Genomic DNA, 21,791 nt, shown 5'->3' on the forward strand with positions numbered 1-21,791 from the left:
GCTGCTGCCTCCCAGTGTCCTGCCAATATGACCCGCTGCCTGGGCAGCTCCTCCTCCGCCAGGCCCACCCCAGCATTAGGGGCACAGCATGTGGAGAAAGCCATCTTGGGGGCTGCTGCGACTGGACAGAGGGAGCCAGGCTCAATTATTGACTTTTTTTTTTTAATTCTTGTAATTTCTAGGTGGTTTTAAGAAATTGAGTATTAGTAGTGTGGCTGGAAATTATATGATTTGGAATTTTCTGTAGCGTTTTGCCCTATATTCTCCTCACTCTGCAATGGCATTTACTTTGGTAAATATGCAGATTGGGGGTCAGGAGGGGTAAGCCTCAGGCCTCTCCCTCTTGTCCCCAGGCCCTCTCCAGTGCCAGAGCCCTGCTTGCCAAGCTTGCCTGCTAAGGACTATCTCTGTTGGCTCCTCTCCCGGGGATGGAGTCCCGAGGCCTAGGGTGGGGTCTAGGAATCAGGTTTTCAGCAGGTGCCTGGGTGATCCCAGGTGATTGGTCTGGGACATTTCTAAGTAAGGTCACGTATGGCCTGAAACACTGGACCCAGAATACAGTGACCCAGGGCTGCTGTGAACTTGGGTCTGCTGGCTGTCTTCTGCCCTTGTAAATGGTGGGAGTAGGAAGACAGGATTTGGGGCTGGTCAAATAGAAAGGGGAGTGAAGGCACGTCTGGCCTGGCTGCTGCCTCTGAGGAAGAAGGGAATGTGGGAAGGGCTGGTGCTGGTGAGCGGGTGGGAATATTCATGGGAACCCTTTCCCAGCCTGGCAAGGGCTTGGCCGGATGCAGAGCCTGTCAGGACAGGGTAGAGAGGTGTCACAGTCAGAGTTCCTGGGAACTCTGCGTGGGGGTGAGGCAGGCTCTTCCTGCCCAGACGTCACAGTTGCCATGGCAGCAGAAGGGCTTTCCAAACCTCAATGCTTCAATCCATGAAAAATATGGATGGAAAGATGCAGGCTGGAGGAGGAGGGGCTTGTAGGCAGACTCACTGGAAAAGGCAGTAGCAGTAATTCTGGGCACTCTGCTGGGAGGAGAGGTCAGAGAGGGCCCCTCTGTGAGGACGTTTCAGGAGGATCCCTTTGAGATGCGTCGGGAGATACAGGTGTTGGGATTACTCCCCCCCAGGGGCTCCCCTTAGAGCGTCCGAATTCCCTTGGCCTTGATTTGGGGATTTCGTGTCACGCTAACCGAGGTCGAGCCCTTCTCCCTCTTGGTGGGACCAGTAGGACGGAAGGCCCACATTAGGGAGGAAAACCTTTTGCAGCTGTCTACAAAAGCAACATGAAATGTGGACACCATTGGAAACGGCAACGCAGGTTTATGACCAGATGTGTGATAAATGGTGCGGCCCCTATTATTTATTACTAATCTTAAGATTTAAAAATGCCACTGGTCTAGTCGGCGCTGTTCCTTATTTGTAAGGACTTGAGAGTTTCTTTCTCAGTGGCGGTTCTTCTCGTTTTACTTGCCCTTAATGACAGCGCAGAAAAGAGCTGCGGTCCAACAGCGTTCTGAGGGTTGATAGGCAGTGACTCGTTTGTCCGCTCTGTGAGGTGAAGACCCCGTCACTGTCCCCAGTTAGTGTTGTTTCTTGATAGAACTCTCCTACCCAAGGGTTGTAAGAATGCAGCTTGACATTTGGGATAGAAAGGGGTCGGGGTAGCAGCTTTCACAAACGGAGAACCTTGGCTAATGGTTCATAAGTTGAGTGTGAAACATGCCAGACTTGACCAGAGACCATGAGCAGGAAGGAAATCTCTTAATTAGAAACTTTTGCTTTTGGCGAGAGATCCTGGTGTGCAGATTGAAAAGGGGCTTTTGAAGAATGTCATGGGTTCTTGCTCTGTAGTTAAGGTTTTTGGTGAAAGCACCTTCTGACCCCTGGACTGTGGTGAGGGCTTTTCTTGGTGTTCTCTGTCTGGGGAGGCTGGGCTGAGGGCCGCCCTTGGGATCCCATCGGAATTTGGTGCCCCCCTGTTTTCAGGACATGGCTAGTGATGGCGACGCGCCCCCTGCTGCAGTCGCGGTGGCAGGCGGTGCCCACCTGCTGGGCTTCTCCGATGAGATCCTCCTGCACATCCTGAGCCACGTCCCCAGCACAGACTTGGTTCTGAACGTCCGGCGCACCTGCCGGAAGCTCGCAGAGCTGTGTCTGGACAAGAGCCTCACGCACACTGTGCTGCTGCAGACGGACTACGAGGTGAGGGCGCGTTGGGGGCTGGCACTCGTGTGTGGGGGCAGTAGATGGGCACCCAGGATGCCCGGCGGCACAGGGTGGCCGAGAAGGTGGGCGGGCACTCGGAGTCCTGCCAGGGTCAGGCTCCAAGATGCATTATGTGACAGAAGCTAGGGGCCGAAAACACAGGCAGCGGCCACCTCACTTTTGGGTAGTTCCCACGCATGGAGTGGCCAGGTCCCGTGAAAGGTGTGGGACTTTCCAGTAAAGTTAGACATCTGGCTCTCCAGTGGCACGGGGGTGGGGCAGGGCACCATTCGACACCCCCAGCAGTGTCCGTGGGTTCTGGTTGCTCTGCATCCTCGTCAACACTTGGTGTTTTCAGACTTTTAAGTTTTAGCCATTTTTATGGATGGGACGTGGTAACTCACTGTGGTTTTAACTTGCATTTCTGTGACGAAGGCTGCTGTCGATTATGTTTTCATCACGTGTACGGGCCATTTGTACATCTTCTTTTCAGAAGTGACTGTGCACGGCTTTTGCCCGTTTATGATGGCCTCCCTTTTTCTTAGTGAGTCACAGGAGCTGCGAGAGCATGCCGTCTCCTCCCGGTGGGGGCATGGAAGGCTGCGCTCACTCCCAGAGACCGGTTGGGCTTCCTGCCCATGAGGGCTCTTTCCTGTGGAGGGAGGGGCAGGTGCTCCAGCACGGGCTGCAGCATAGGTGACTTAGAGGTTTCAACTATGTGTGGCCCTCACCTGCACAGTTCCAGGTGTGAACATTTACCTTAGAGAAATGGTCACATGCCCGAGCGTTATGGACATGGATGCTTGATGCCCTGTGGTCCGAGGGCCTTGGCTGGCAACAGCACAGTGTCCAGCTGTTGGCGACCGGTCACTGGGCCCCTGAGCAGGCCAAGCCGGGTTTCTGAGGAATATTTAATGCTGTGAAAATGTGTGTGTTATGAAGGAAAGCAGCAGCCAAAACAAGCTTCCAGGGCGTGATTCCACTGTGTGCTTGACGATGGCACACAGAACGTGAAATGTGCCACCTCGTCCATTGAGTGTACAGTTTCGTAGCGTGAAGTACGAGCACAGTGTCGTGCAGTCACCACCACTATTTGCAAATCTTTTTCCTCGCCCTGAACGGACACCCTGGAGCCATTTAAGCACTAATTTCCCATTCCTCTTTTCCCCAACCCCTGGTAATCTCTGTTCTGTTTTCCGTTTGTGATGTTACCTTTTCTGGATATTTCATGCAAGTGGAGTCCTACAATATGTGATCTTTTGTGACTGGCTTCTTTCACTTAACATTATGTCCCCAAGGATCATCTATGTTGTAGCATGTGACAGTTTCCTTCCTTTCTGTGGCTGAATAGTATTCCGTTGTATAGATGGACCCCATTTTGTTCATTATTTGTCCGCTGACAGACGCTTGGTTGCTTCCACCTTTTGGCGATTGCGAACAGTGCTGCTATGAATATGGGGGTGCAAGTATCTGTTTGAGACCCGGTTTTCAGGTCCCTTGGGTGCACACCTAGGAGTGCAGTTACTGGGTTGTCACATGGTAACTCTGTGTTTTAGCATACTTTTCCACAGCGCCACACTGTTTTACATTCCACCCAGCTGGGGGACTCTTGCCTGCAGGCTGAAGGTAAGCGTGTGGGGAGGGAAAGGAGGCCGAGCTCCTGTCCCCGCAGGGCCCCTCCTCCCGCAGGCCGTCACGCTCCCTGATTGTCTGGGGCGAGGGTGACCCGAGGGGAGAAGGTGACGGAGACACCTGGGTGCCTGCAGCCCCTTTCCTTGCTCTCCCCACCCCACCCTGTCCTGCAGGTGAGCGAGGATAAGGTGAGGCAGCTGGTGAAGGAGATCGGCCGGGAGATCCAGCAGCTGAACCTGGCCGGCTGCTACTGGCTGCCGGGCGCCACCATCGAGCACGTGGCCCGCTGCCGCAGCCTGGTGAAGGTGAACCTCTCGGGCTGCCCCCTGACCTCCCTGCGCCTCTCCAAGATGCTGTCGGCGCTGCAGCACCTGCGCTCGCTGGCGATCGACGTGAGCCCCGGCTTCGATGCCAGCCAGCTGAGCGGTGAGTGCAAGGCCACGCTGAGCCGCGTGCAGGAGCTCAAGCAGACGCTGTTCACGCCCTCCTACGGCGTCGTGCCCTGCTGCACCAGCCTCGAGAAGCTGCTGCTGTACTTCGAGATCCTGGACCGCACGCGCGAGGGCGCCATCCTGTCCGGCCAGCTCATGGTGGGCCAGAGCAACGTGCCCCACTACCAGCACCTGCGCGTCTTCTACGCCCGCCTGGCTCCCGGCTACATCAACCAGGAGGTGGTGCGGCTGTACCTGGCGGTGCTCAGCGACCGCACGCCCGAAAACCTGCACGCCTTCCTCATCTCTGTCCCCGGCAGCTTCGCTGAGAGCGGGGCAACCAAGAACCTCCTGGACTCCATGGCCCGCAACGTGGCGCTGGATGCCCTGCAGTTGCCCAAGTCCTGGCTCAACGGCTCGTCTCTGCTGCAGCACATGAAGTTCAACAGCCCCTTCTACTTCAGCTTCAGCCGCTGCGCCCTGTCCGGCGGCCACCTGATCCAGCGCGTCATTGACGGAGGGAAGGACCTCCGCAGCCTGGCGAGCCTGAACCTCAGCGGCTGTGTCCACTGCCTGTCCCCAGACTCCCTGCTGCGCAAGGCAGAGGACGACATCGACAGCGGCATCCTGGAGACGCTGGTGACGGCCTGCAGCAACCTGCGGCACCTCAACCTCTCAGCTGCCCACCACCACAGCGCCGAGGGCCCGGGCAGGCACCTGTGCCAGCTGCTGGCCCGGCTGCGCCACCTGCGCTCCCTTTCCCTGCCCGTCTGCTCCATCGCTGACTCGGCGCCACGTGCCGACCGCGCGCCCGCCCAGCCTGCCATGCACGCCGTGCCCTGCGGCTTTGGCAAGAAGGTCCGAGTCGGCGTGCAGACGTTTCCCAGCCCCTTCTCGGGGCAGGCGGGCCCCCAGCCTTCCTCCGTGTTCTGGTCTCTGCTGAAGGACGTGCCCTTCCTGGAACGCCTCGAGCTGATCGGGTCCAACTTCTCCTCCGCCATGCCGCGCAATGAGCCCGCCATCCGCAACTCCCTGCCTCCCTGCAGCCGGGCACAGAGCGTCGGGGACTCGGAGGTGGCTGCCATTGGTCAGCTGGCCTTCCTGCGGCACCTGACGCTGGCCCAGCTGCCCAGCATTCTGACGGGCTCCGGTCTGGTCAGCATCGGCCTACAGTGCCAGCAGCTCCAGTCCCTGTCGCTGGCCAACCTGGGCATGATGGGGAAGGTGGTCTACATGTCTGCCCTCTCGGACATGCTGAAGCATTGCAAGCGGCTGAAGGACCTCAGGTGAGGGCGCCCTGGCCACTCCTCCGGCCTCGCCCAGCCCTTTGCAGTGTTTGCGGTGCTGGAAGTGAGTAGTGCAGCCTCTCTTTGGCAAGTGTTGGCATCCCTGCTGTGTGCCTGCCCAGACGAACCAGATGCAGGCCTGCCCTCCAGGGGCTGAGAGTCTTGGCGTGGGGGCTTGACAAGGGACTGTGCAGTGACGGGGCTCAGGGAGGTGTGGTTGGCAGTGCCTGGGGAGGGTGTGCAGGAGGCTGTGATGTCTGAGATCGCCCACCGTCCTCATTTTTGTGGCTGTTTGAGTGATTGCACCATACGATACGATGTGCTGCGTACGTAATCTTCAGTTGGCAGAGGGAGGGACCTGATTTCCAGGCATCCCACCTGGACTGGAGGGGCCAGGATGGAAGAGGTAGAGTGCTGGGCCCAGAGTGGGACCACACTCTACTGAGAGGTGACGGCGGCTTGGGGCCCCCTGGTAGGGCTGATCCGAGAGTGGGAGGAGGCAGAACCCACCCCAGGCTGATGACATGCGGCCATTGGCATGACGTGGGTCCCACAAAATCATGCTATGGAGTGAAGAGTATTCTCGTGAGGGCCCAGCCTTTACTTTAAAGGGTAGGTTTTCGTTAACTGGAGACATATTTGAACATCTTGACAGACCCGATCTTAAAATATTGCATCATTTCCCAGAAATTACCCAAGTGTAGTGGAGGCAGCAGACCTCAGCCCTACTAGGGCTTTGGGTTCGGGGAGGAGGTGGTGACGGGCTTAGGTCAGTTAGCTGGCTGGAGAGGCCGGCGCCGGTAGGACACTGAGACTTGTGTGTCATTATCCCCACAGTGCTTAGCGCTCACTTTGTGGCGTCACTGAGGGCCAGAGCCAAGGGCTTTCCGGCGCTGTCTGGGTAAATCCCTACAGCAGCCATGAGTCAGGGCCTGTCATCATTCCCGTTTGATGACGACGCCGTGGAGGCTCAGGGGAGGAGCTGAGGTCCACCCAGGTCAGTCTACTCCAGGGCTTGACCTTCACCCTGAATCATGAAAATGCAGAGCTCCGCTCTTCCCCTCGGAAGGCATCGCATGACAGGAAATGAACCGGATTTGAGCTGGAGCCCTCAGAGTGCTTTGCTGCTCAGAGCTCCTCTGCCAGGCCGTGTGCCGCCCTCCCTCCACTGCCCATGCGGGCATAGCAGGCACCACCCTGGCCTTCCAGTGGCAGAGCAGGTCGCATGAGCCTCAGGGTTTTCCTGCCGTGTTGGGTCAACACGCCCTGGGTTTGCAGCTTCGGTTCTCAGCCTAAGCGTCCGCAGAGCCCCGTGTCAGGAGGGGGCCATCACTTATGCTGCGTCCTGTGCACCCCAAGTACACTTGCTCTGAGAACTGGAATGCCGTTTTCAGATTCCCCTGGTTTAGAAATCTGAGTCAAAGTTAACTTAATGCAAGTTGTGAGCCCCGTTTGTTGAATAGCCATGTGTATTGTAGCTGTGTGTACCCACAAATACGGGTACTGGGTGTGGCCTCCCAGCCACTTTGGGATCTTGCTGGGAGGGGCTGTAAGATGAGACAGTGAAGCATGTGCAGGGCCTGATAGCTCAGCTGGTTAGAGCGCTGAGCTCTTAACAACAAAGTTGCTGGTTCAGTTCTCACATGGACCAGTGAACTGCACCCTCCGCAACTAGATTGAAAACAACAGCTTGAGCTTGTTGCTGAACCTCCGGCTGTTTGGCTCAGTGGTTAGAGCACTCGTAGGCGTACTCATGACACCAAGGTCTCCGGTTCGAGTCCCACATGGGCCAGTGAGAAACAACGGCTGAGCTTGGAGTTGAGCCGCCGGTGGGCGGCCCAGCTGTTTGGCTCAGTGGTTGCAGCGTGGTGTTCATAACACCAAGGTCTCCGGTTCAAGTCCCACCTGGGCCAGTGAGCTGTGCCCTCCACAACTAGATTGAAAACAACGACTTGACTTGGGGCTGAGCTGTGCCCCCCACAACTAGATTGAAAAACGACTTGACATCCTGGAAAAACACACTGTTCCCCAATATTTCCCAATTAAAAAAAACCACAACTGTGCAGGCAGAGTTGCCGTTCCCATCCCAGGGACCTTTGCAGGCCTCATCCTGCTCCAGGTGCCCTGGACCCCGGTAGAGGAGCCGCCTCCTAGCCAACACGTGGGCCTGGAGAGACCACAGACTGGGGACAAGATTTAGGCAGGAGGAGGGGGAAGAATCAGCACAGGTGACTGAGCAGGAGCCAGAGGAAAAGAGGAGCAGGTGTTCCAGAAGCTAGAGGAAGAGATGGTAGCGGCTGCTGGTTGGTGCACATGTGTTGGCTGCCAGGTGCTATTCCTGTGCTTACAGGTATTGACCCCTCTTCACCAACCCCAGTAGTGTAGATTTCATTGACCCATTTTGCAGATGAGGAAAGTGAGGCCCGGAGGTTAATGAACTTGCCCACATGACAGTTGGGAGTGTTCCCTGCCTCATGGACCACTGGGCATTGAACTGGGTAATGTAGCAGCATTTAGTGGTCACCAAGTAGTTTCTGGGGCCAGGACGTGATCCTTGTGGCCAGGGTCTTGCCCAGGAGTCGGGCTGTGCACGCAGCCTAAGTTATGTGGCTGGAAGGCCTGCGGGACACGGATAAATGGGTTTTGTAGGCTGGCCCAAGCATCTGACCGCAGCTCATAATGGTCTCTCTGCACGCCGGTCGCTGAGAACCACGTCTGATCGGGGCCAGTACTGCCTGTTCAGAACAAACACTGGTCTCTAGAACGCAGCCAAGTGGCCCCGTTCCTCTGGATCCCTGCCTTGTGTGTGCGTGTGTTGGCGGGGCCTGGAGTGAAAGGAGCAGGTGGTGCTGTCTGCGTGGGCAGGAGCTGCAGAAAAGAGATGGTTTCCACACTCAGGAGAGGCTGGCATGCGGGCAGCTCCTGCACTTCCGGTGGAATGTCCCTGAGGTGGCAGCCCTGGGGATCCCAGGCTGGCCAGCCGCTGCCACCGCTGTTCACACCCATGAGGCCCATGAATTTTGAGCTTTGTGCCAGCCAGAGCCTCAGGCTGGGAGCTGCCTCTGTGCAGCCAGGGCCGCTCCTGTGGGGAGGTGGTGTGGGGACACGTCCTGCTGGGGCCTTGCCCGCTCCAGATTCAAGGCACACCTCGGCAGTGAGAGGATTACAAGTTGGACAGAGAAGGGCACCTTCTTTCCTGAGACTGATTAAGCCCTGCCTTCTGGAGGGGGAGGGAGGAGCGTTACCCTGAGTCACCCTGAGCTGCCGGTCACTTCGGAACCAGGGCAGTGTCTGGGCAGAAGCGAGATGGCCTTTTGGAGCCAAGCCCTGGAGGCTGTCCCAAGATCGTCCCAGAGGCCTGGGTGGAAAAGTGAGGCCCTGAGAGGTAGGTGGGCAAATGAGAAGGGCAGCCTCAAGCCCCTGCCTATGCCCTCAGAGCCTCAGGGAGACCAAGCCACCTCTTAGGGAGTGGGCTTTGGAGGCCAGATCTTTACTGGTTGGGAGGTTGAGGCCTGGCTGGGAGGGAGAAGGGCACGCGCCACCCCCCCGGCCCCCAAGGCAAGGCCAACCACGGGGAGACCTTTTTCTCATTCCTTACCCTAACCACAGATCCTGACGGTCTGTTCTGCCAGCCCCCCACTTGGACAAGCAGAGGGGAGGTGTGGTTGTGCCAGCCCCACCTGCCCAGACAGCTGGTGGAGTGGACAGGACAGTCCCACCAGGCCCGCCCCCGTCCCGAACACCTGTGACAGGTGGCTTCCTTCAGGGTGGGGGAATCTGGAAGTGGCTGGCCGGTTGGAAACATGTTCCAAAGTGTACGTACACAAGGTGCTTGCTCGCCCTCTGCCTACTTGGCTTGTAACCCAGGAGGCTGGCATGTCTTTTGGTAGGTAGCGCAGACCTGTATCGCCACCTAGTGACTGAGGTGCCACAGGCCTGTCCCTGCTGCTCGTCTCTGTCACAGCCTCCTCACTTTGCAGCTCAGCAGCCCCGTTTCTGGACTTTTTGCCCCCCTCCAATTTTTCCACTTTTCAGGTCTATAAAGGGATGCTTATGTTAGGATTATTTAAAAAATTGTTTTTAAAAGGGTGAGATAGTGTGTTTAATCATTTTTTTTTTTTTTTATTGGGGAAGGGGAACAGGACTTTATTGGGGAACAGTGTGCACTTTCAGGACTTTTTTCCAAGTCATGTTGTTGTCCTTTCAATCTTAGTTGTGGAGGGTTCTGTTCAGCTTCAAGTTGTTGTTCTTTCAGTCTTAGTTGTGGAGGGCGCAGTTCAGCTCCAGGTCCAGTTGCCATTGCTAGTTGCAGGGGGCGCAGCCCACCATCCCTTGCGGGACTCGAGGAATTGAACTGGCAACCTTGTGGTTGAGAGCCCACTGGCCCATGTGGGAATCGAACTGGCAGCCTTCGGAGTTAGGAGCACGGAGCTCTAACCGCCTGAGCCACCGGGCCGGCCCCTAATCATTTTCTTGAGCAAAATGAAAAACTCCCCAGCCGTAGTGGAGCGGACACTTGCTTCCTCTCCGTGGCCTTATCCCTGGTTGGGGTGAATTGGAGCCCTACACGGCCGCCTTTGCCTCTCAGGCACTGCTCTGCACTTATGACTGAACCCCCGGTTCTTCCAGGGTGAAACATTCAGTGGAGTCCACTGAGGCTTATGCTGTATGTGACGTGGGGCATTGGCTGCATGTCCCCTCTGACGGCTGTGGCTGCTCGGGCAGTTCTTTCCCAGTGTTTGTGCCCAGATATCCCTGCCGGGGGCTTCCTTCCTGCGTGCTGGTGCTGTTGGTGGGAAGTGAACGTGAGGCTTTTCAAAATCGCACCCCAGAAGGAGCCGCGTTTCTCCCACAATGTTAGCATCAGGAGCTTTCTAGAGTTTTACTTACATTTCATTAAAATAAAATTCAAACCCAGTCTCACTAGCCACATTTCGGTGACTGGCTCCCAGACGGAGGACTCAGAATAGACAGCCTGGGAGCTTCTGTTGGCTGACTGCTCTCGACAACCATGATCTTTTTCCCTCACAGGCCTGATTTTAAAGTCCCTTTTCTTGTCCTGTGACTGGTTAGTGTCCCCGGGTGTCAGGGCGATGGAGACTGGAGAACAGGGCCCATGTGGCTCTTGTTTGGGGCTGAGGGCTGGAGGGCCCCTGTTGACTGCCCCTTCCCCGTGTCCTGGTTGGGTCAGCCTCTCTCAGGGTGTCACTGTGTTTAGCACTTGGGCTCCACCTGGGGACTCATGGGGTCCTGGAAGAGGACACTGGCCCCAGAGTAGACCTGCTGCCTTTTGGGGCTAGGTGTGGGCATTCCTTGCTCACTCTGGAAGCTTCTCTCCTTTTATGGTGAAAGTCCACAGCCACAAATCACCTTCTCAGGGTCGTCCCAGAAAGTCACCAACCTGGCCTTGTCAGTTTACGGTGAGAAACTGGCCTCTCGGGGTTCCCTGCAGGTCTCGCACACAGACAGAGGTCTTGCTGGCTGTCCTGGCACACCTCGGTATGTGCGTCTGCTCCGTGGGCAGGGCCATGGCCCAGAGAGACCCATGGGGCCAGGTCTGATGCAGTGTTTCCACGGGGAGTGATTTGCATAGTACCTGGGCCTTGGGGAGTGGGGTGGCTAGATAGATTTGCTTGGCTGGACACGGGGAGACTCGGAGCGTCCCGGGAAGAGAACAGCATCACCCCAGCCAGCACGTGGCAGTGTCCCCACAGCTGGGGCTGCAACCTGGTCTCAGGGTCTGCTTGCTTGCTAGGGAAGGCGGGTCCCCACTGTGCTTGGGGGCCCTGGACCAGGAAGCCCCCCTCACTGCGCACCATCGCATTGTCCAGGAGCAGCAGGGCGCAGGACTCACACTGCCCTCTCTCCGCAGGCTGGAGCAGCCCTACTTCAGCGCCAATGCCCAGTTCTTCCAGGCGTTGAGCCAGTGCTCTGCGCTTCAGCGGCTGTGCCTCGTCTCCCGCAGTGGCACCCTGCAGCCCGATGCCGTGCTGGGCTTCATGGCCCGCTGCCTGCATGTCGTCGTGTGCCACGTGTTCACTGGGGAGTCTCTCGCCACCTGCAAGAGCCTGCAGCAGTCCCTCCTCCGAAGGTGAGTGGGCGTGGGCCCGGTGGCGCTGGGGGTGGCCGAGGCCTCGGCAGCGGCACCGTCCCCAAAGAGGTCCTGGGTGCTGTTTCTCTCTCAGGCTCCGTTGAATGCCTGACAGTTATTTCCTGGAATTGAAAACTGCCGGGCAGGGCAGAGAAGGAGTGAGAACACAGGGTTGGTTTCCATTCACAGCGCAAGCTCATCCCCCTGGGAGTTCTCTCTGTGCCATGTGGTCAACTTTCTGTGCAGCTGAAGCCCCCTTGCCCCTGACTACAAAAGTATTTTCATCTTCCCGTTTCCCATAATGTGACCTCGTGTCCCTGCAGCATAGTCATCAAAATGATGGGTGAATGATGCTGTACAGTGAGTCCACCTGGGACCTGGGAATTTCACCGTTTCCTCACTAGTCCTGTTCAGGATTCGATGCAGAACGCTTGTCAGGCTCAGCTGTTGGGCCTCCTTAGCCTTCAGTTTGTGACTGTCTCGGTCCTTCCTGGTTTTTTGGGGCCCTGACACTTTTGGAGAGCCTTGGCTGGGTATTTGGTAGAATGTGCATCAGCTTGGGTTTGTCTGATGTCCTTTTTGGCCGGCAAACCCGAGGTGACACTGTGTGCTTCTCAGTGTAGCCCGTCAGAGACACATGGTGTCCCCATGTCTCATCACTTGTGAGGTGAACCTTGATCGCTTGGTTAAGGTGGTGTCTGCCAGGTGTTTCCTGTAAAGGCACTGTTGCTCCCTTTCTGATTAATAAACGTGGGGAGATTCTTCGAGAGTCTTCAGATACCCTGTTTCTCAGACTAATTGTAGCATCGATTGGTGGAGCTAATAACAGTTTATACTTTGATGTTTGCCCAGTGATGGTTTCCTGCTTCCTTCCTCCCTTCTACGTTTGTTACTGGGAACTTCATTGGAAGAAAGACCTGTCCCTTCTCCCATTTATTTCTGTATTCATTCAGTTATTTACTTACATCAGTGTGGGCTCATGGATGTTTGTTTCATTCAGTGGGTTCATGTCACTCAGATTGTTGCAGATCCGGCCGGGAGGGTCTTCTCTCAGATAGGGTCCTGTACCTTTCAACATGCCCCTTCCTTTTTTGAGCACTTCTGTACTTTGTCACTACAGGACATTCCAGGCTCATCTTGTATTTTTCCTATCCCAGCACTGGGACCAACCGTTTCTCTAAGGAGCCCTGGTTCCTTGTATGAGAGAGTAGTATTTAGAACCAAAGTCATGGCGTGAAGTATGCTCATTGCTACTGGGGTGTCATCACCTCTAGGCCCTCTCCTGGATGGAGTAGAAAACTGATCTGTGTATGCCACACATTCACCCACACATGCCTATCTTTATTTCCGTATTATCCGTTTTCCTTTATGTTGAAAACCAGTTCACACTGACACCTCTGATTCCAACCCAGCATCACAGTGTTCCTTGTGGCCTGTCCCTTCCTGACTTGTAACTTCTCCCTCCAGCAGCGAACAGCCCGCTGTCATTATCCACAGTCTGTCCGCTGATTTGTTCAGTCCTGGCAGATGCATGAGCACTTCCAGAATTCCTGACTCCCTGCTCTGTGAGAGACAGAGCTGCTACCTGGAGGCCAGTGTTTGTGCACACGCTTTGTCTTAGCTTCGCGCCGTCCAGGCAGAACACCGCTCTCCCAAGTGGGCAGGGTTGTTCCTTGCTTCCCGCCTCCTTCAGTGTGGTCCCGTCACGCAGTCAGGCACGTGTCTTGCTGTGTAACATTCCGTTTCGCGTTCACCCCACATCCTGATTAGTTTGTTTCTTTGGTTTTTGGTTTTGTTTCGGTGTGCGAAGCTTTGCTGTGGTTCTCAGTCAGCTCTGTAAAAGGGGGTGCCTGGTGAAGTCCGCCCCTATCCCTCCTGCCGTCCCACCTCTCTCCCCACCTCATAGCACCCACCCCAGAGTCACCGGTTTCACCATTCTCTGTTATCCTTTGGACATGGCCTTACTTCATTGCCTCCCACAAATCGTAGGCAAAACCGAGCTCACCATCTGCTGCTGCAGAGACAGTAAACACATACTTGACCAAAGTTATCTGGCAACTTGTTCAGTTAATACATGAATGGCATCTGTGTCTGCAGGAGGTCTGAACCTGGAACCGCTGCGTGTGCTGTGTATGCCTTTTGCACAGAGAAGCACGTACGTGAATATTTTCTCCTATGCCCCTCCTCATATGCGCTTTGCTTATTCACCTAATACATCTTGGAAACCATTCCTTATCAGTTCATACAGCTTTTGCTCATTCTTTTTACAGCTCTGCATTCTTTTTTTATTGTGATACATATAACAAAATTTACCATCTTAACTGTTTTTAAGTGTGCGGTGGCTTTCAGTGCGTTCACACTGGTGAGCAACCATCCCCACCGTGCGTCTCCAGCACTTCCTCATCTTCCCAAACGGAGACTCTGTCCCTATTACATACACACTCATCCCCACCCGCCTCGGCCAGCGCCTTGGAACTTCTGTTCCACTTTCTGGTTCTATGAATTGGTGCAAAGATCTTTGAATTCTAAAATGTTTGTGCCCCTGCACTTTATTTAGATTTAGGAGCAGTGGTTACTTGGCGGTAGATTTACAGACAACCCTCCCTCCCAGGGCAGCATTTCCCCTCCTTGTCCCCTGTCGAGGCCTTTGTGGAAAGTGTGCGTTCTCTGCCTGCGCTTCTTGGAAACCGGGGCCCAGCTTCCCCTAGTGAGGGTTGCCTTCCTGGAGTTGGAATCTAGGTGAGCACCAGAATTTGAATGCGGGTCAAGAGGAATGCTTCCTGGGAAGACTAGTACCCGCGCAGGTTTGGGAGTGAGGCGTTTAGATACCTCTCCTGAGGAAATGCCACGGTGCCCCCTGATGGAGGTTTGAGTGGATGCCCTCGTTTCAGCATCCTGAGAGGGTCACAGCTTCCTCTCCCAGCTTTCTGTGTCTTTGCTGGTGGGGGAGGTGACAAGGAGGAGGCCCCAGCTGTTCTCAAAATTTGGAGAAGAGCCACCAGCCAGGAAGTCTCCAGAATCATGGCCCTATCACAGCCGGCACGCTGCATGTTGGTCTGTTGTCTTTGTGGGTTGCTGCTGAATTTCCCAGAAGAAATCCTAGCTAAGGTTTTCCCCTCCCCTCCCTGGTTGTAAAAATGATGTGTCTATAATATTTCTGAAAATTTAGACTATGCATTGAGCTATTTTTAAGTGAAAGCTCCCCATGGCTCCAGCAAGCAGAGGTCACTGCGGCCCCAGCCCGGGCTGGAGCTGTCATATGGCTGCGTGGTGATGCTTTGATTTAACACTGCGTCACGGATTTATTTGGTGTCAGTAAGTTAAAGCTGCAAATGGTTTTTTTTAATGCTGTTTGGTATCCATTATGTGGCAGTCACGCTGGTTTCTGTAGCCGGCCTCGCTGACTCTGGATCAGTGACTTTCCTTCACGTTAGACCTTGGTCTTCCAGCTGTGGAACCTCGGCAGAGGCTGGCTGTTGGGAGACACACCTGCTGCTCACATCGTGTCCGTGCCCCTCAGCGGCCCCCCGGCGGCCTGTTCTGTGCGATGGAGCCAATGCCCGCTGGGGGGCTCAGTTTTCAGGGGACTGTGGGAAGGGGGGTGCAGGACAGGTGGTGTGGCCAGTCCACCTTTTTGCCCGCTGGGCTGGTGGCTGGCATAGGAGACAAAGGATGTCTTTTTCGGGTGTGGCGATGAAATGCCACCATGCCCAGTTCTGCTGCTGGGAAGAGCGTTGGTTCTTCGTCACCATACGGCCCATTCAGTAGGACCCTGAGTCATGGGGCTCCAGCTTTGGGGGGCTGACAGCTCCCTGGAGGAGTGTTCTGTTGAAGGAGCCGGGCAGCTCCCTCCTGTGGTCGAGGGCCTGGGCTCTGAGACCCTGTGGGATTCTGCCACATCCCCCCTGAGGGGGTCTTCCTGCAGGGATGGGGACCAGACTTGGTCGTTGCTGGTTGTCCCGTTGTCTGTGCACATGGGAGTCTTCTCCAAAGCGGAGAACGTCCGAGGTCACTAAGCAGTTCAGGGGAGCTGTGCTTGTGACACGAGAGGGTCCGAACATCTCCCTCTGCTCGTGGGCCTTGCTCACTGATGAAGCTGCTTTGTCCTCAGAATCCTTCTCAACACCGAGCTCTCGGCCCGTCGGTCGGACTGGGCACTGGATGCCAGTCCCTGCCCCAGGCTTCTCTTTCTCACTCTTAGTTCTATCTGCAAGGTCCCTATTGGTCACACCTCTCCTTGCCTATAGCCTGCTCCTGTCCTTGTGGCCTGTCCTCATGGCCCGCGCAAGTACGCCCCCCCCCCCCATGGGCTGTGAGCTCCCTCCTCCATCCTCCTGGACTGCGCACCACCTGTCCCTTTCTTAGAGCACATAGCACTTTCCCCCGATATGGTGCTCTCTGCGTCCCCCTTCAGGTACTGAGGTTTTTGAGGGCTGGCACACAATAGCTCTTCCTTACTTGTCTCTATACCCTGAGCACAAACCAGGCCCAGGGCTGGGTTGCTGGCGGCCCCGGTAGGTGCTGGTCACGGCTGATACTTGGAGGGCTGTCGATTGCTGATGCTTGGCGTATGTGAGACCAGGTTACCCGATGTTGGCCCTGGGTAAGTGGATGTCCTGGGTGGAAGCTGCACCAGTCTCTCTGTCCTGTGTCCCAGCGCCTGGCACAGACCCAGGCCCATGGCAGGGACCCACTGAGCACCTAGTGCTGGCTGAGGGGCACTGGGGGTGCTCTCTGGCCCATGGTGCCGAGAGCCGGCATGATCCCAGTGTGGCCCCCTTATGTGCTCCCAGCCTCTGCTCTGGGCCCTACCCTGGGTTCGGGGGGGTCAGGCTAGCTTCTCTGCACCGAGCACTCCCTCTGTGCTAGCACTGTGTACTGCCTCTGTCGTTCAGACGTCACAAAAGCCCTGTGAGGTACGTGCCCTTTCCCCAGTGTACAGATGGGGAAACCGAGGCTCCGAAAGACAGGCGAGTAGTGCAGCCAGGACCCAAGCACTGGAAGGATGGTCGTTTATGTCCAGAGGGGAGTAGAGCACCCACACCCTCCAGGGGCTATGCTGGGTGCTGCACGGTCCTGACAGGTCCACAAGCTGCAGAATCTTCCATGCTCACCAGAGCTATGTTGAGACCCAGGTATGCTGGAGCCTCTCTCCTCCAGCCTTGCTGCCGGCAGCAGGGCTGAGACGCAGCACGAGTCAGAAGGAAAGGCCCCTTGGCGTACATCTGGTGGCCTCTGCTGCCCAGGCCTCTACGGTGCGGCCCCTGCCACAGGTCCGGGCCATCCAGCATGGCCTGCAGAAGCCTTTCATGGCTGGAGGGCAGTGCAGCGTGGCTCCGGGCAGCTGGGGCCTTAGGAAGGACCTGTGGCCCCTGGTTAAGGCCTTGCTGCTGTGCCATGGGGTTCCAGCTGCTTTTCTGCGAGGTCCCAGCAGATGGCGCCATGGCTCGCGGTAACCAGTGCTTAACGCAGAGCAGCTAGGTTGTCTTCTCCAGGACTGCGGGCCACCAAATGGAAAGCGGGAAAAGGAAGAGGCTGGAGTTTGTCATCACTTCTTCTGATGCCTTTCTTTTTTCTCACCCTTTTCCCTGCTTCAAGCTCAGAGAATTACTGAGTGGGAGGAAGCACCGACTGCCAGCTGCCACTCACCTACCCGCTCACCTGCCTGCTGTTGAGGTGTCACCTAGTTCTCTGTGACTCAGCCCGTGGGGCTCATGTCACGTCTGCAGTCCTGTCGCTGGCAAAAGTCGCTTCTTTTCATGTCTGACCTACATGTGGCCACGTCTCAGCATCCCAATGGGTGTCGTTGCCGTCATCTCTCCTTGTGGCTGTGCCCTTTGCACGTTTGGCACCGGGACCTGCGGCTCTGGCTCTGCCGGGACCTGGGTTTGAGTCTCTGCCTCTTGCGAAGCTCTGGCCTCAGGTGGCTGCTTCCTCGGATGTCAGGTCGCCTGGCGGTGGGAGGTGCGTGTCCAGTACCAAGCACAGCGCCCTGACTGACGTTCATGCTCTTTGTTTATCTCCCGTGTCTTGACTTTGCTCTTTCACGTTTAAAATTTTAAATTTCAGACCTTTCTCTGACTTCTTGTGGCAGTTAACCTTCACCAGGTTTTGGGGCGGCTTTTTTCTGCATCTTCCCCCACTTCGGGCCCTTCTGGTGGCCCTGGTGCTGGGTTTGGATTGAGAGTTTGGGGCAGTGCCACGGAGAGCAGTGACTCCTCGTGGGCACTGGAGACTCCACACCCCACATGCATTGGGTTGGAGTGTTTGCCCACACCTCCCTCCGTCCTCGGGAACAAGCTGCCCAGTGGCCAGAGCCAGCCTCTGTTTCGTTCCCCGTCTCCTAGAAACCGAGTCGTCCTGTTCCAGCCAAGTTCATAGCACACGGCCCCCCTGCTGGGCCTGCCCACCGAGGGGGCTGTGTGGCCTCTGTCGTGGGACTGCTCTTTGATTCTTCTCCATGCTGTGCCCTGAGCCACCCTTCCGCTGTCCACTTTCCCCCAGACGTTGCCGTTGGCGAAGAGAGCCCTCCTGAGGGCATTTCACGGCTTTTCCAGTTTCCTTTGACTCTCCCCCTCCTGAAAGCTTCCTACAAAGCCTAGTGGCATCTGGGGTTGGGTGAGGGCAGTGTCAGCACGCCAGTTCTCTCTCGATCTCCTACATGGAGTGACAGCAGTTAGCTTTGGTCCATGTGGCATCCTGCTGAGGTCAGACCCACCTTACGCCCTCAGCTGGCATGACCCAAGTTCGCGTTCTGGCCTCTTCACCTACTGGTTCTGTGACTAAGCAGGTCACTTCCCTCTCTGAGCCGAGCTTCCTGTCTATAAAGTAGCAGTATTGTCCCTGCCTCCCAGCTCTGCTGTAGCCTTCTGGTGGTGACATCACCGCCGCCTCTCTGTGCCCGCCCCGGTGAATGATGCATGGGGCCCCCCGACTCTGCACCTGCCCTGGTGAACGATGCATGGGGTCTCCCAGCAATCGCGTTGTGGTAGTGCCTTCTCCACACTTTGCAGATGAGGCAGCCCAGCTTTGTGAGGTGTGTGGATTGCCGTAGTTGTCCTACAAGTAAGTGACCGAGCAGGCATTGGATGCCGGCGTGGCCACCCACCACCTCTGCTGCCTCCTGACATAACCCCCAGTGCCCTGTCCCAGTGGCAGAGGCCCTGACTTGAGGCAAGTGGATGGTAGGACAGAAGAGGCTTGTCTCTGACATTTCTCTGCCTGTGGCTGGAGCCGTCTGAGGTGAGGGTGTGCTGGTTCTGACAGTGAGCACATTTCCGGGGCCCCCTCAGGGGGGCCTTGTCCCTCCTGGTTGCTGACCGCTGTCAGTCTGTCAGTCTGAGGGGCGTCGGGTCTGAGCGCGGCAAAGTCTTTTCTCGGGAACATCTCTGCAGGCAGGTTCTGCTCTTTTTAAAATTTTCATTGTGGTAAAACACTTGTAATGTAGTAGTTACCATTTTAACCATTCGTAAATGTATAACTCAGTGGCATTAAATGTTTTGTACCCATCAGCACAATCCACACCCAAAACCTCTTTGTCCCCAAAACAAACTCCACGTGCATTAAACAATACGTCCCCTTGTCCTCCCCCAGTCCCCACAGCCACCCTCCTGCTTTCTGTCTCTACAAACTTGACTCCTCTAGGGACCTCACAAAAGGGGATCCACACAGTGTTTGTCCTGTTGGGACTCGCTTATTTCACTTAGCGTAATGTCCTCAAGGTCCATCCGTGCTGTAGCGAGTGTCACAATGTCCTTTTCTTATGGTTGAATAATATTTCATTATACGGATAGACCGATTTTGTTTGTCCATTCATCTGTTGATGGATACTTACTATTTTTAGTTTATATTTTTTGTGAGTGAAGTTGAATATCTGCATGTTTTAAAAGTTTATAGAAAATGAGAAACTAGGAAAGAAAAGATCTGTGAGTTATATCACAGGCAAAGGTCTGATTCTGTCAACAGCCTCCAGCTCAGTGAGGAGCAGGCATTCAGAGCAGGCAGAGGGTCCGAGGGCACCATATGGGGGCTTCAGGGGACTCCCGGCCCCAGGAGAAAACACTCAGCCTCACCCATAAGAAAAACGTGACTCGCACTTCCCTGAGACCCCACTGAGAACGATTCTGTTCCTGGGACATTCACAAGCAGGTGCTGGTCCACTCGGGCAGAAGTTGCGTGACTGCCTTTGGGGACGGTGAGTGGGGGCCGCCCGAGGGGCTCCTGGGTGCGGCTGGTGTCTGTCTAGCGGTGGGTGCTGGTCACACTGGTGTGCTCCGTCTGTGACATTCACTGCGCACGTCACACTTCAGTGTGGGGTCAACGGCAGCACCCCATCTGGCAAAAACCACTCTGTGTAGTGGCAGGAGGGACAGGCCCTGTCCTCCACGGTGGGTGGGCTACCTCTCTGGAGGCTGAGCCAGCCACCTTTGACCCACACGCGTCCAGCCTCTAGGATCTGGCTCTACACACGAGCACATTCACGTGGTTTGTACAGTTCTGCATGGCTGTGCTGTTGGTTTTAGCAAAACATAGAAAACAACCCAGATGTCCGTCAGCAGGAGACTGGGAAAGAAATCATGAAGCATCCAGTCAGTGAGGTGCTACGAGCAAGCTCTTGATGTCTTCCACGGGGGTGTCTTTCAAGTGTGAAAAAGCAAGGTGTGTTTAAAACAAAGTGGGGGTGTAATATATTTCTTTGCTTTTATCTGCATGAAGGGTTTCTGGAAGGAGCTGAGAAATCTGTTGCCCCTTTTGGGGAGGGAAAGAGAAGGAAGCCAAGGGACGCCCCAGACCGACTCCTCTGTGTTCTGGTTTGTTTGGGAGGCGTACTTATTGGTCAGGCCTTTCTGGTCCCAAAGCCTCTCACTCACGTTACTGGCTCCAATGGTCCAGGGCCCGTGGATTTATAATCTCTTCCTTCCAAGTGGGATCTGGGGACTGTGCGAACGGCCGACACAGCATTTCAGAGCCCGGGTCCTTCCTGCCCCTGTCCCCTGTGCGAGGCCCCTGCGGGCTGTGAGGGCGGATTGTGGGGCAGAAGCTGGGCCGGCTGAATCCAGCTTGGCTCTGGGTACCCCCAGATCAGCGTCGGAGTTCTGTGAACCTTTGGTGGACGTTCCCACGTCAGCTCCAGGTTGGCTGTCATCCTCGGCCGCCATCTCCTTGGTGTCTCTTGAGCATGGTTGTTGCATTGCGGGTGGCTTTTATAAAATATCTTACTACTTTGGCTTTTCTTTAAGACCTTTATTTTGGGGGAAGAGGCTGTCAACTTTAATTTTGTTTCTGGTTTTTCAGGCAAAGAAAAACCCCCAGCAGGTGTTTCTTAGGTAAAAAAATCTTTTCTGCCTCCTGAAATGCTCAGAGAGGCATTGGATAGGTGAGTCTTTAAATATCCTTGGTGTGTGTTTAAGGGTCTCGGGTAGGACTTTTTCTTTAGTGCAGTGCATCCCTTCCAGCCATTGCAAATGGCAGAGAGTTGGTCTAACTTGTCTTAAGCTGTCTTTTTGAAAGCCCTGAGTGAATGCCCTGAGACCCGCCTTGAGGGGCTGGCCTTTCTGTCCAGATCCACGGTGACCACGTGGGGATTCGTTCCTCACGATCTCCTCTCGCCTCTCGCGGTCACTTCTTGCTGCCTCATGTGGGAGCCAGGCGGCCGAGTGTGCGGCTGCTGGGTTTCAGAACAAGTGAGCAGACCCTGTGCCCACGTGGGCTTTGTGCCTGGTCTCTGTCGGTCTTGCCTCTTTGGTCCCTAAGTGACAGCCCCGGCGAGCACAGTCCCAGGGAGGCCAGGGCTCTAATCCTCTGCTGCAGGACACACGTCCCAAACCAGCGCCGCTGCCCACGACATCATGGGGCATAGTCAAGGGCAGAGCCAGGCCTGGGGAGTGCATCAGGGGGCCGCTGTGAGCGCTGCACGCCAGCGCCTGGAGGCCGACCTGTCACTGCACAGGCCGGGCCTTTGTCCTGGTGACTCCAGGCCAGAGGCCATTAGTGATGCCATTAGCCCGTCAGCGGAGGGATCCCAAGGGGTGACCTGTCCTGCGATCAGTCACCAGCCCAACCTGGCTTCTAAACGCGGATAGCTGGAAGGAGTTTTGTTTTATTTCATCACATTTATTTACTTAAACCTCTGGATATATTTCA

At 55.8% G+C, this 21,791-nt stretch overlaps 1 protein-coding gene across 6 annotated transcripts in view; it reads left to right on the forward strand.

Moving 5' to 3' along the window:
• The window catches only part of FBXL18 (F-box and leucine rich repeat protein 18), a 38,046-nt gene that overhangs the window by 3,105 nt on the left and 13,150 nt on the right, over window positions 1-21,791 (forward strand). For 2 of the 6 annotated variants that reach the window (XM_074313962.2, XM_019753651.3), the window contains exons 2-4: window positions 1,990-2,205; window positions 4,014-5,557; window positions 11,430-11,648. In XM_074313962.2, the coding sequence (XP_074170063.1) occupies window positions 1,990-2,205; window positions 4,014-5,557; window positions 11,430-11,648 (1,979 nt within the window). The other 4 variants (XM_074313964.2, XM_074313963.2, XM_088798788.1 and 1 more) reach the window with 4 other exon arrangements.

This window comes from Rhinolophus sinicus, chromosome 5 (genome assembly GCF_057876585.1).
Source record: "Rhinolophus sinicus isolate RSI-liver-muscle chromosome 5, RSI-T2T, whole genome shotgun sequence".
NCBI classification, from domain to species: domain Eukaryota; kingdom Metazoa; phylum Chordata; class Mammalia; order Chiroptera; family Rhinolophidae; genus Rhinolophus; species Rhinolophus sinicus.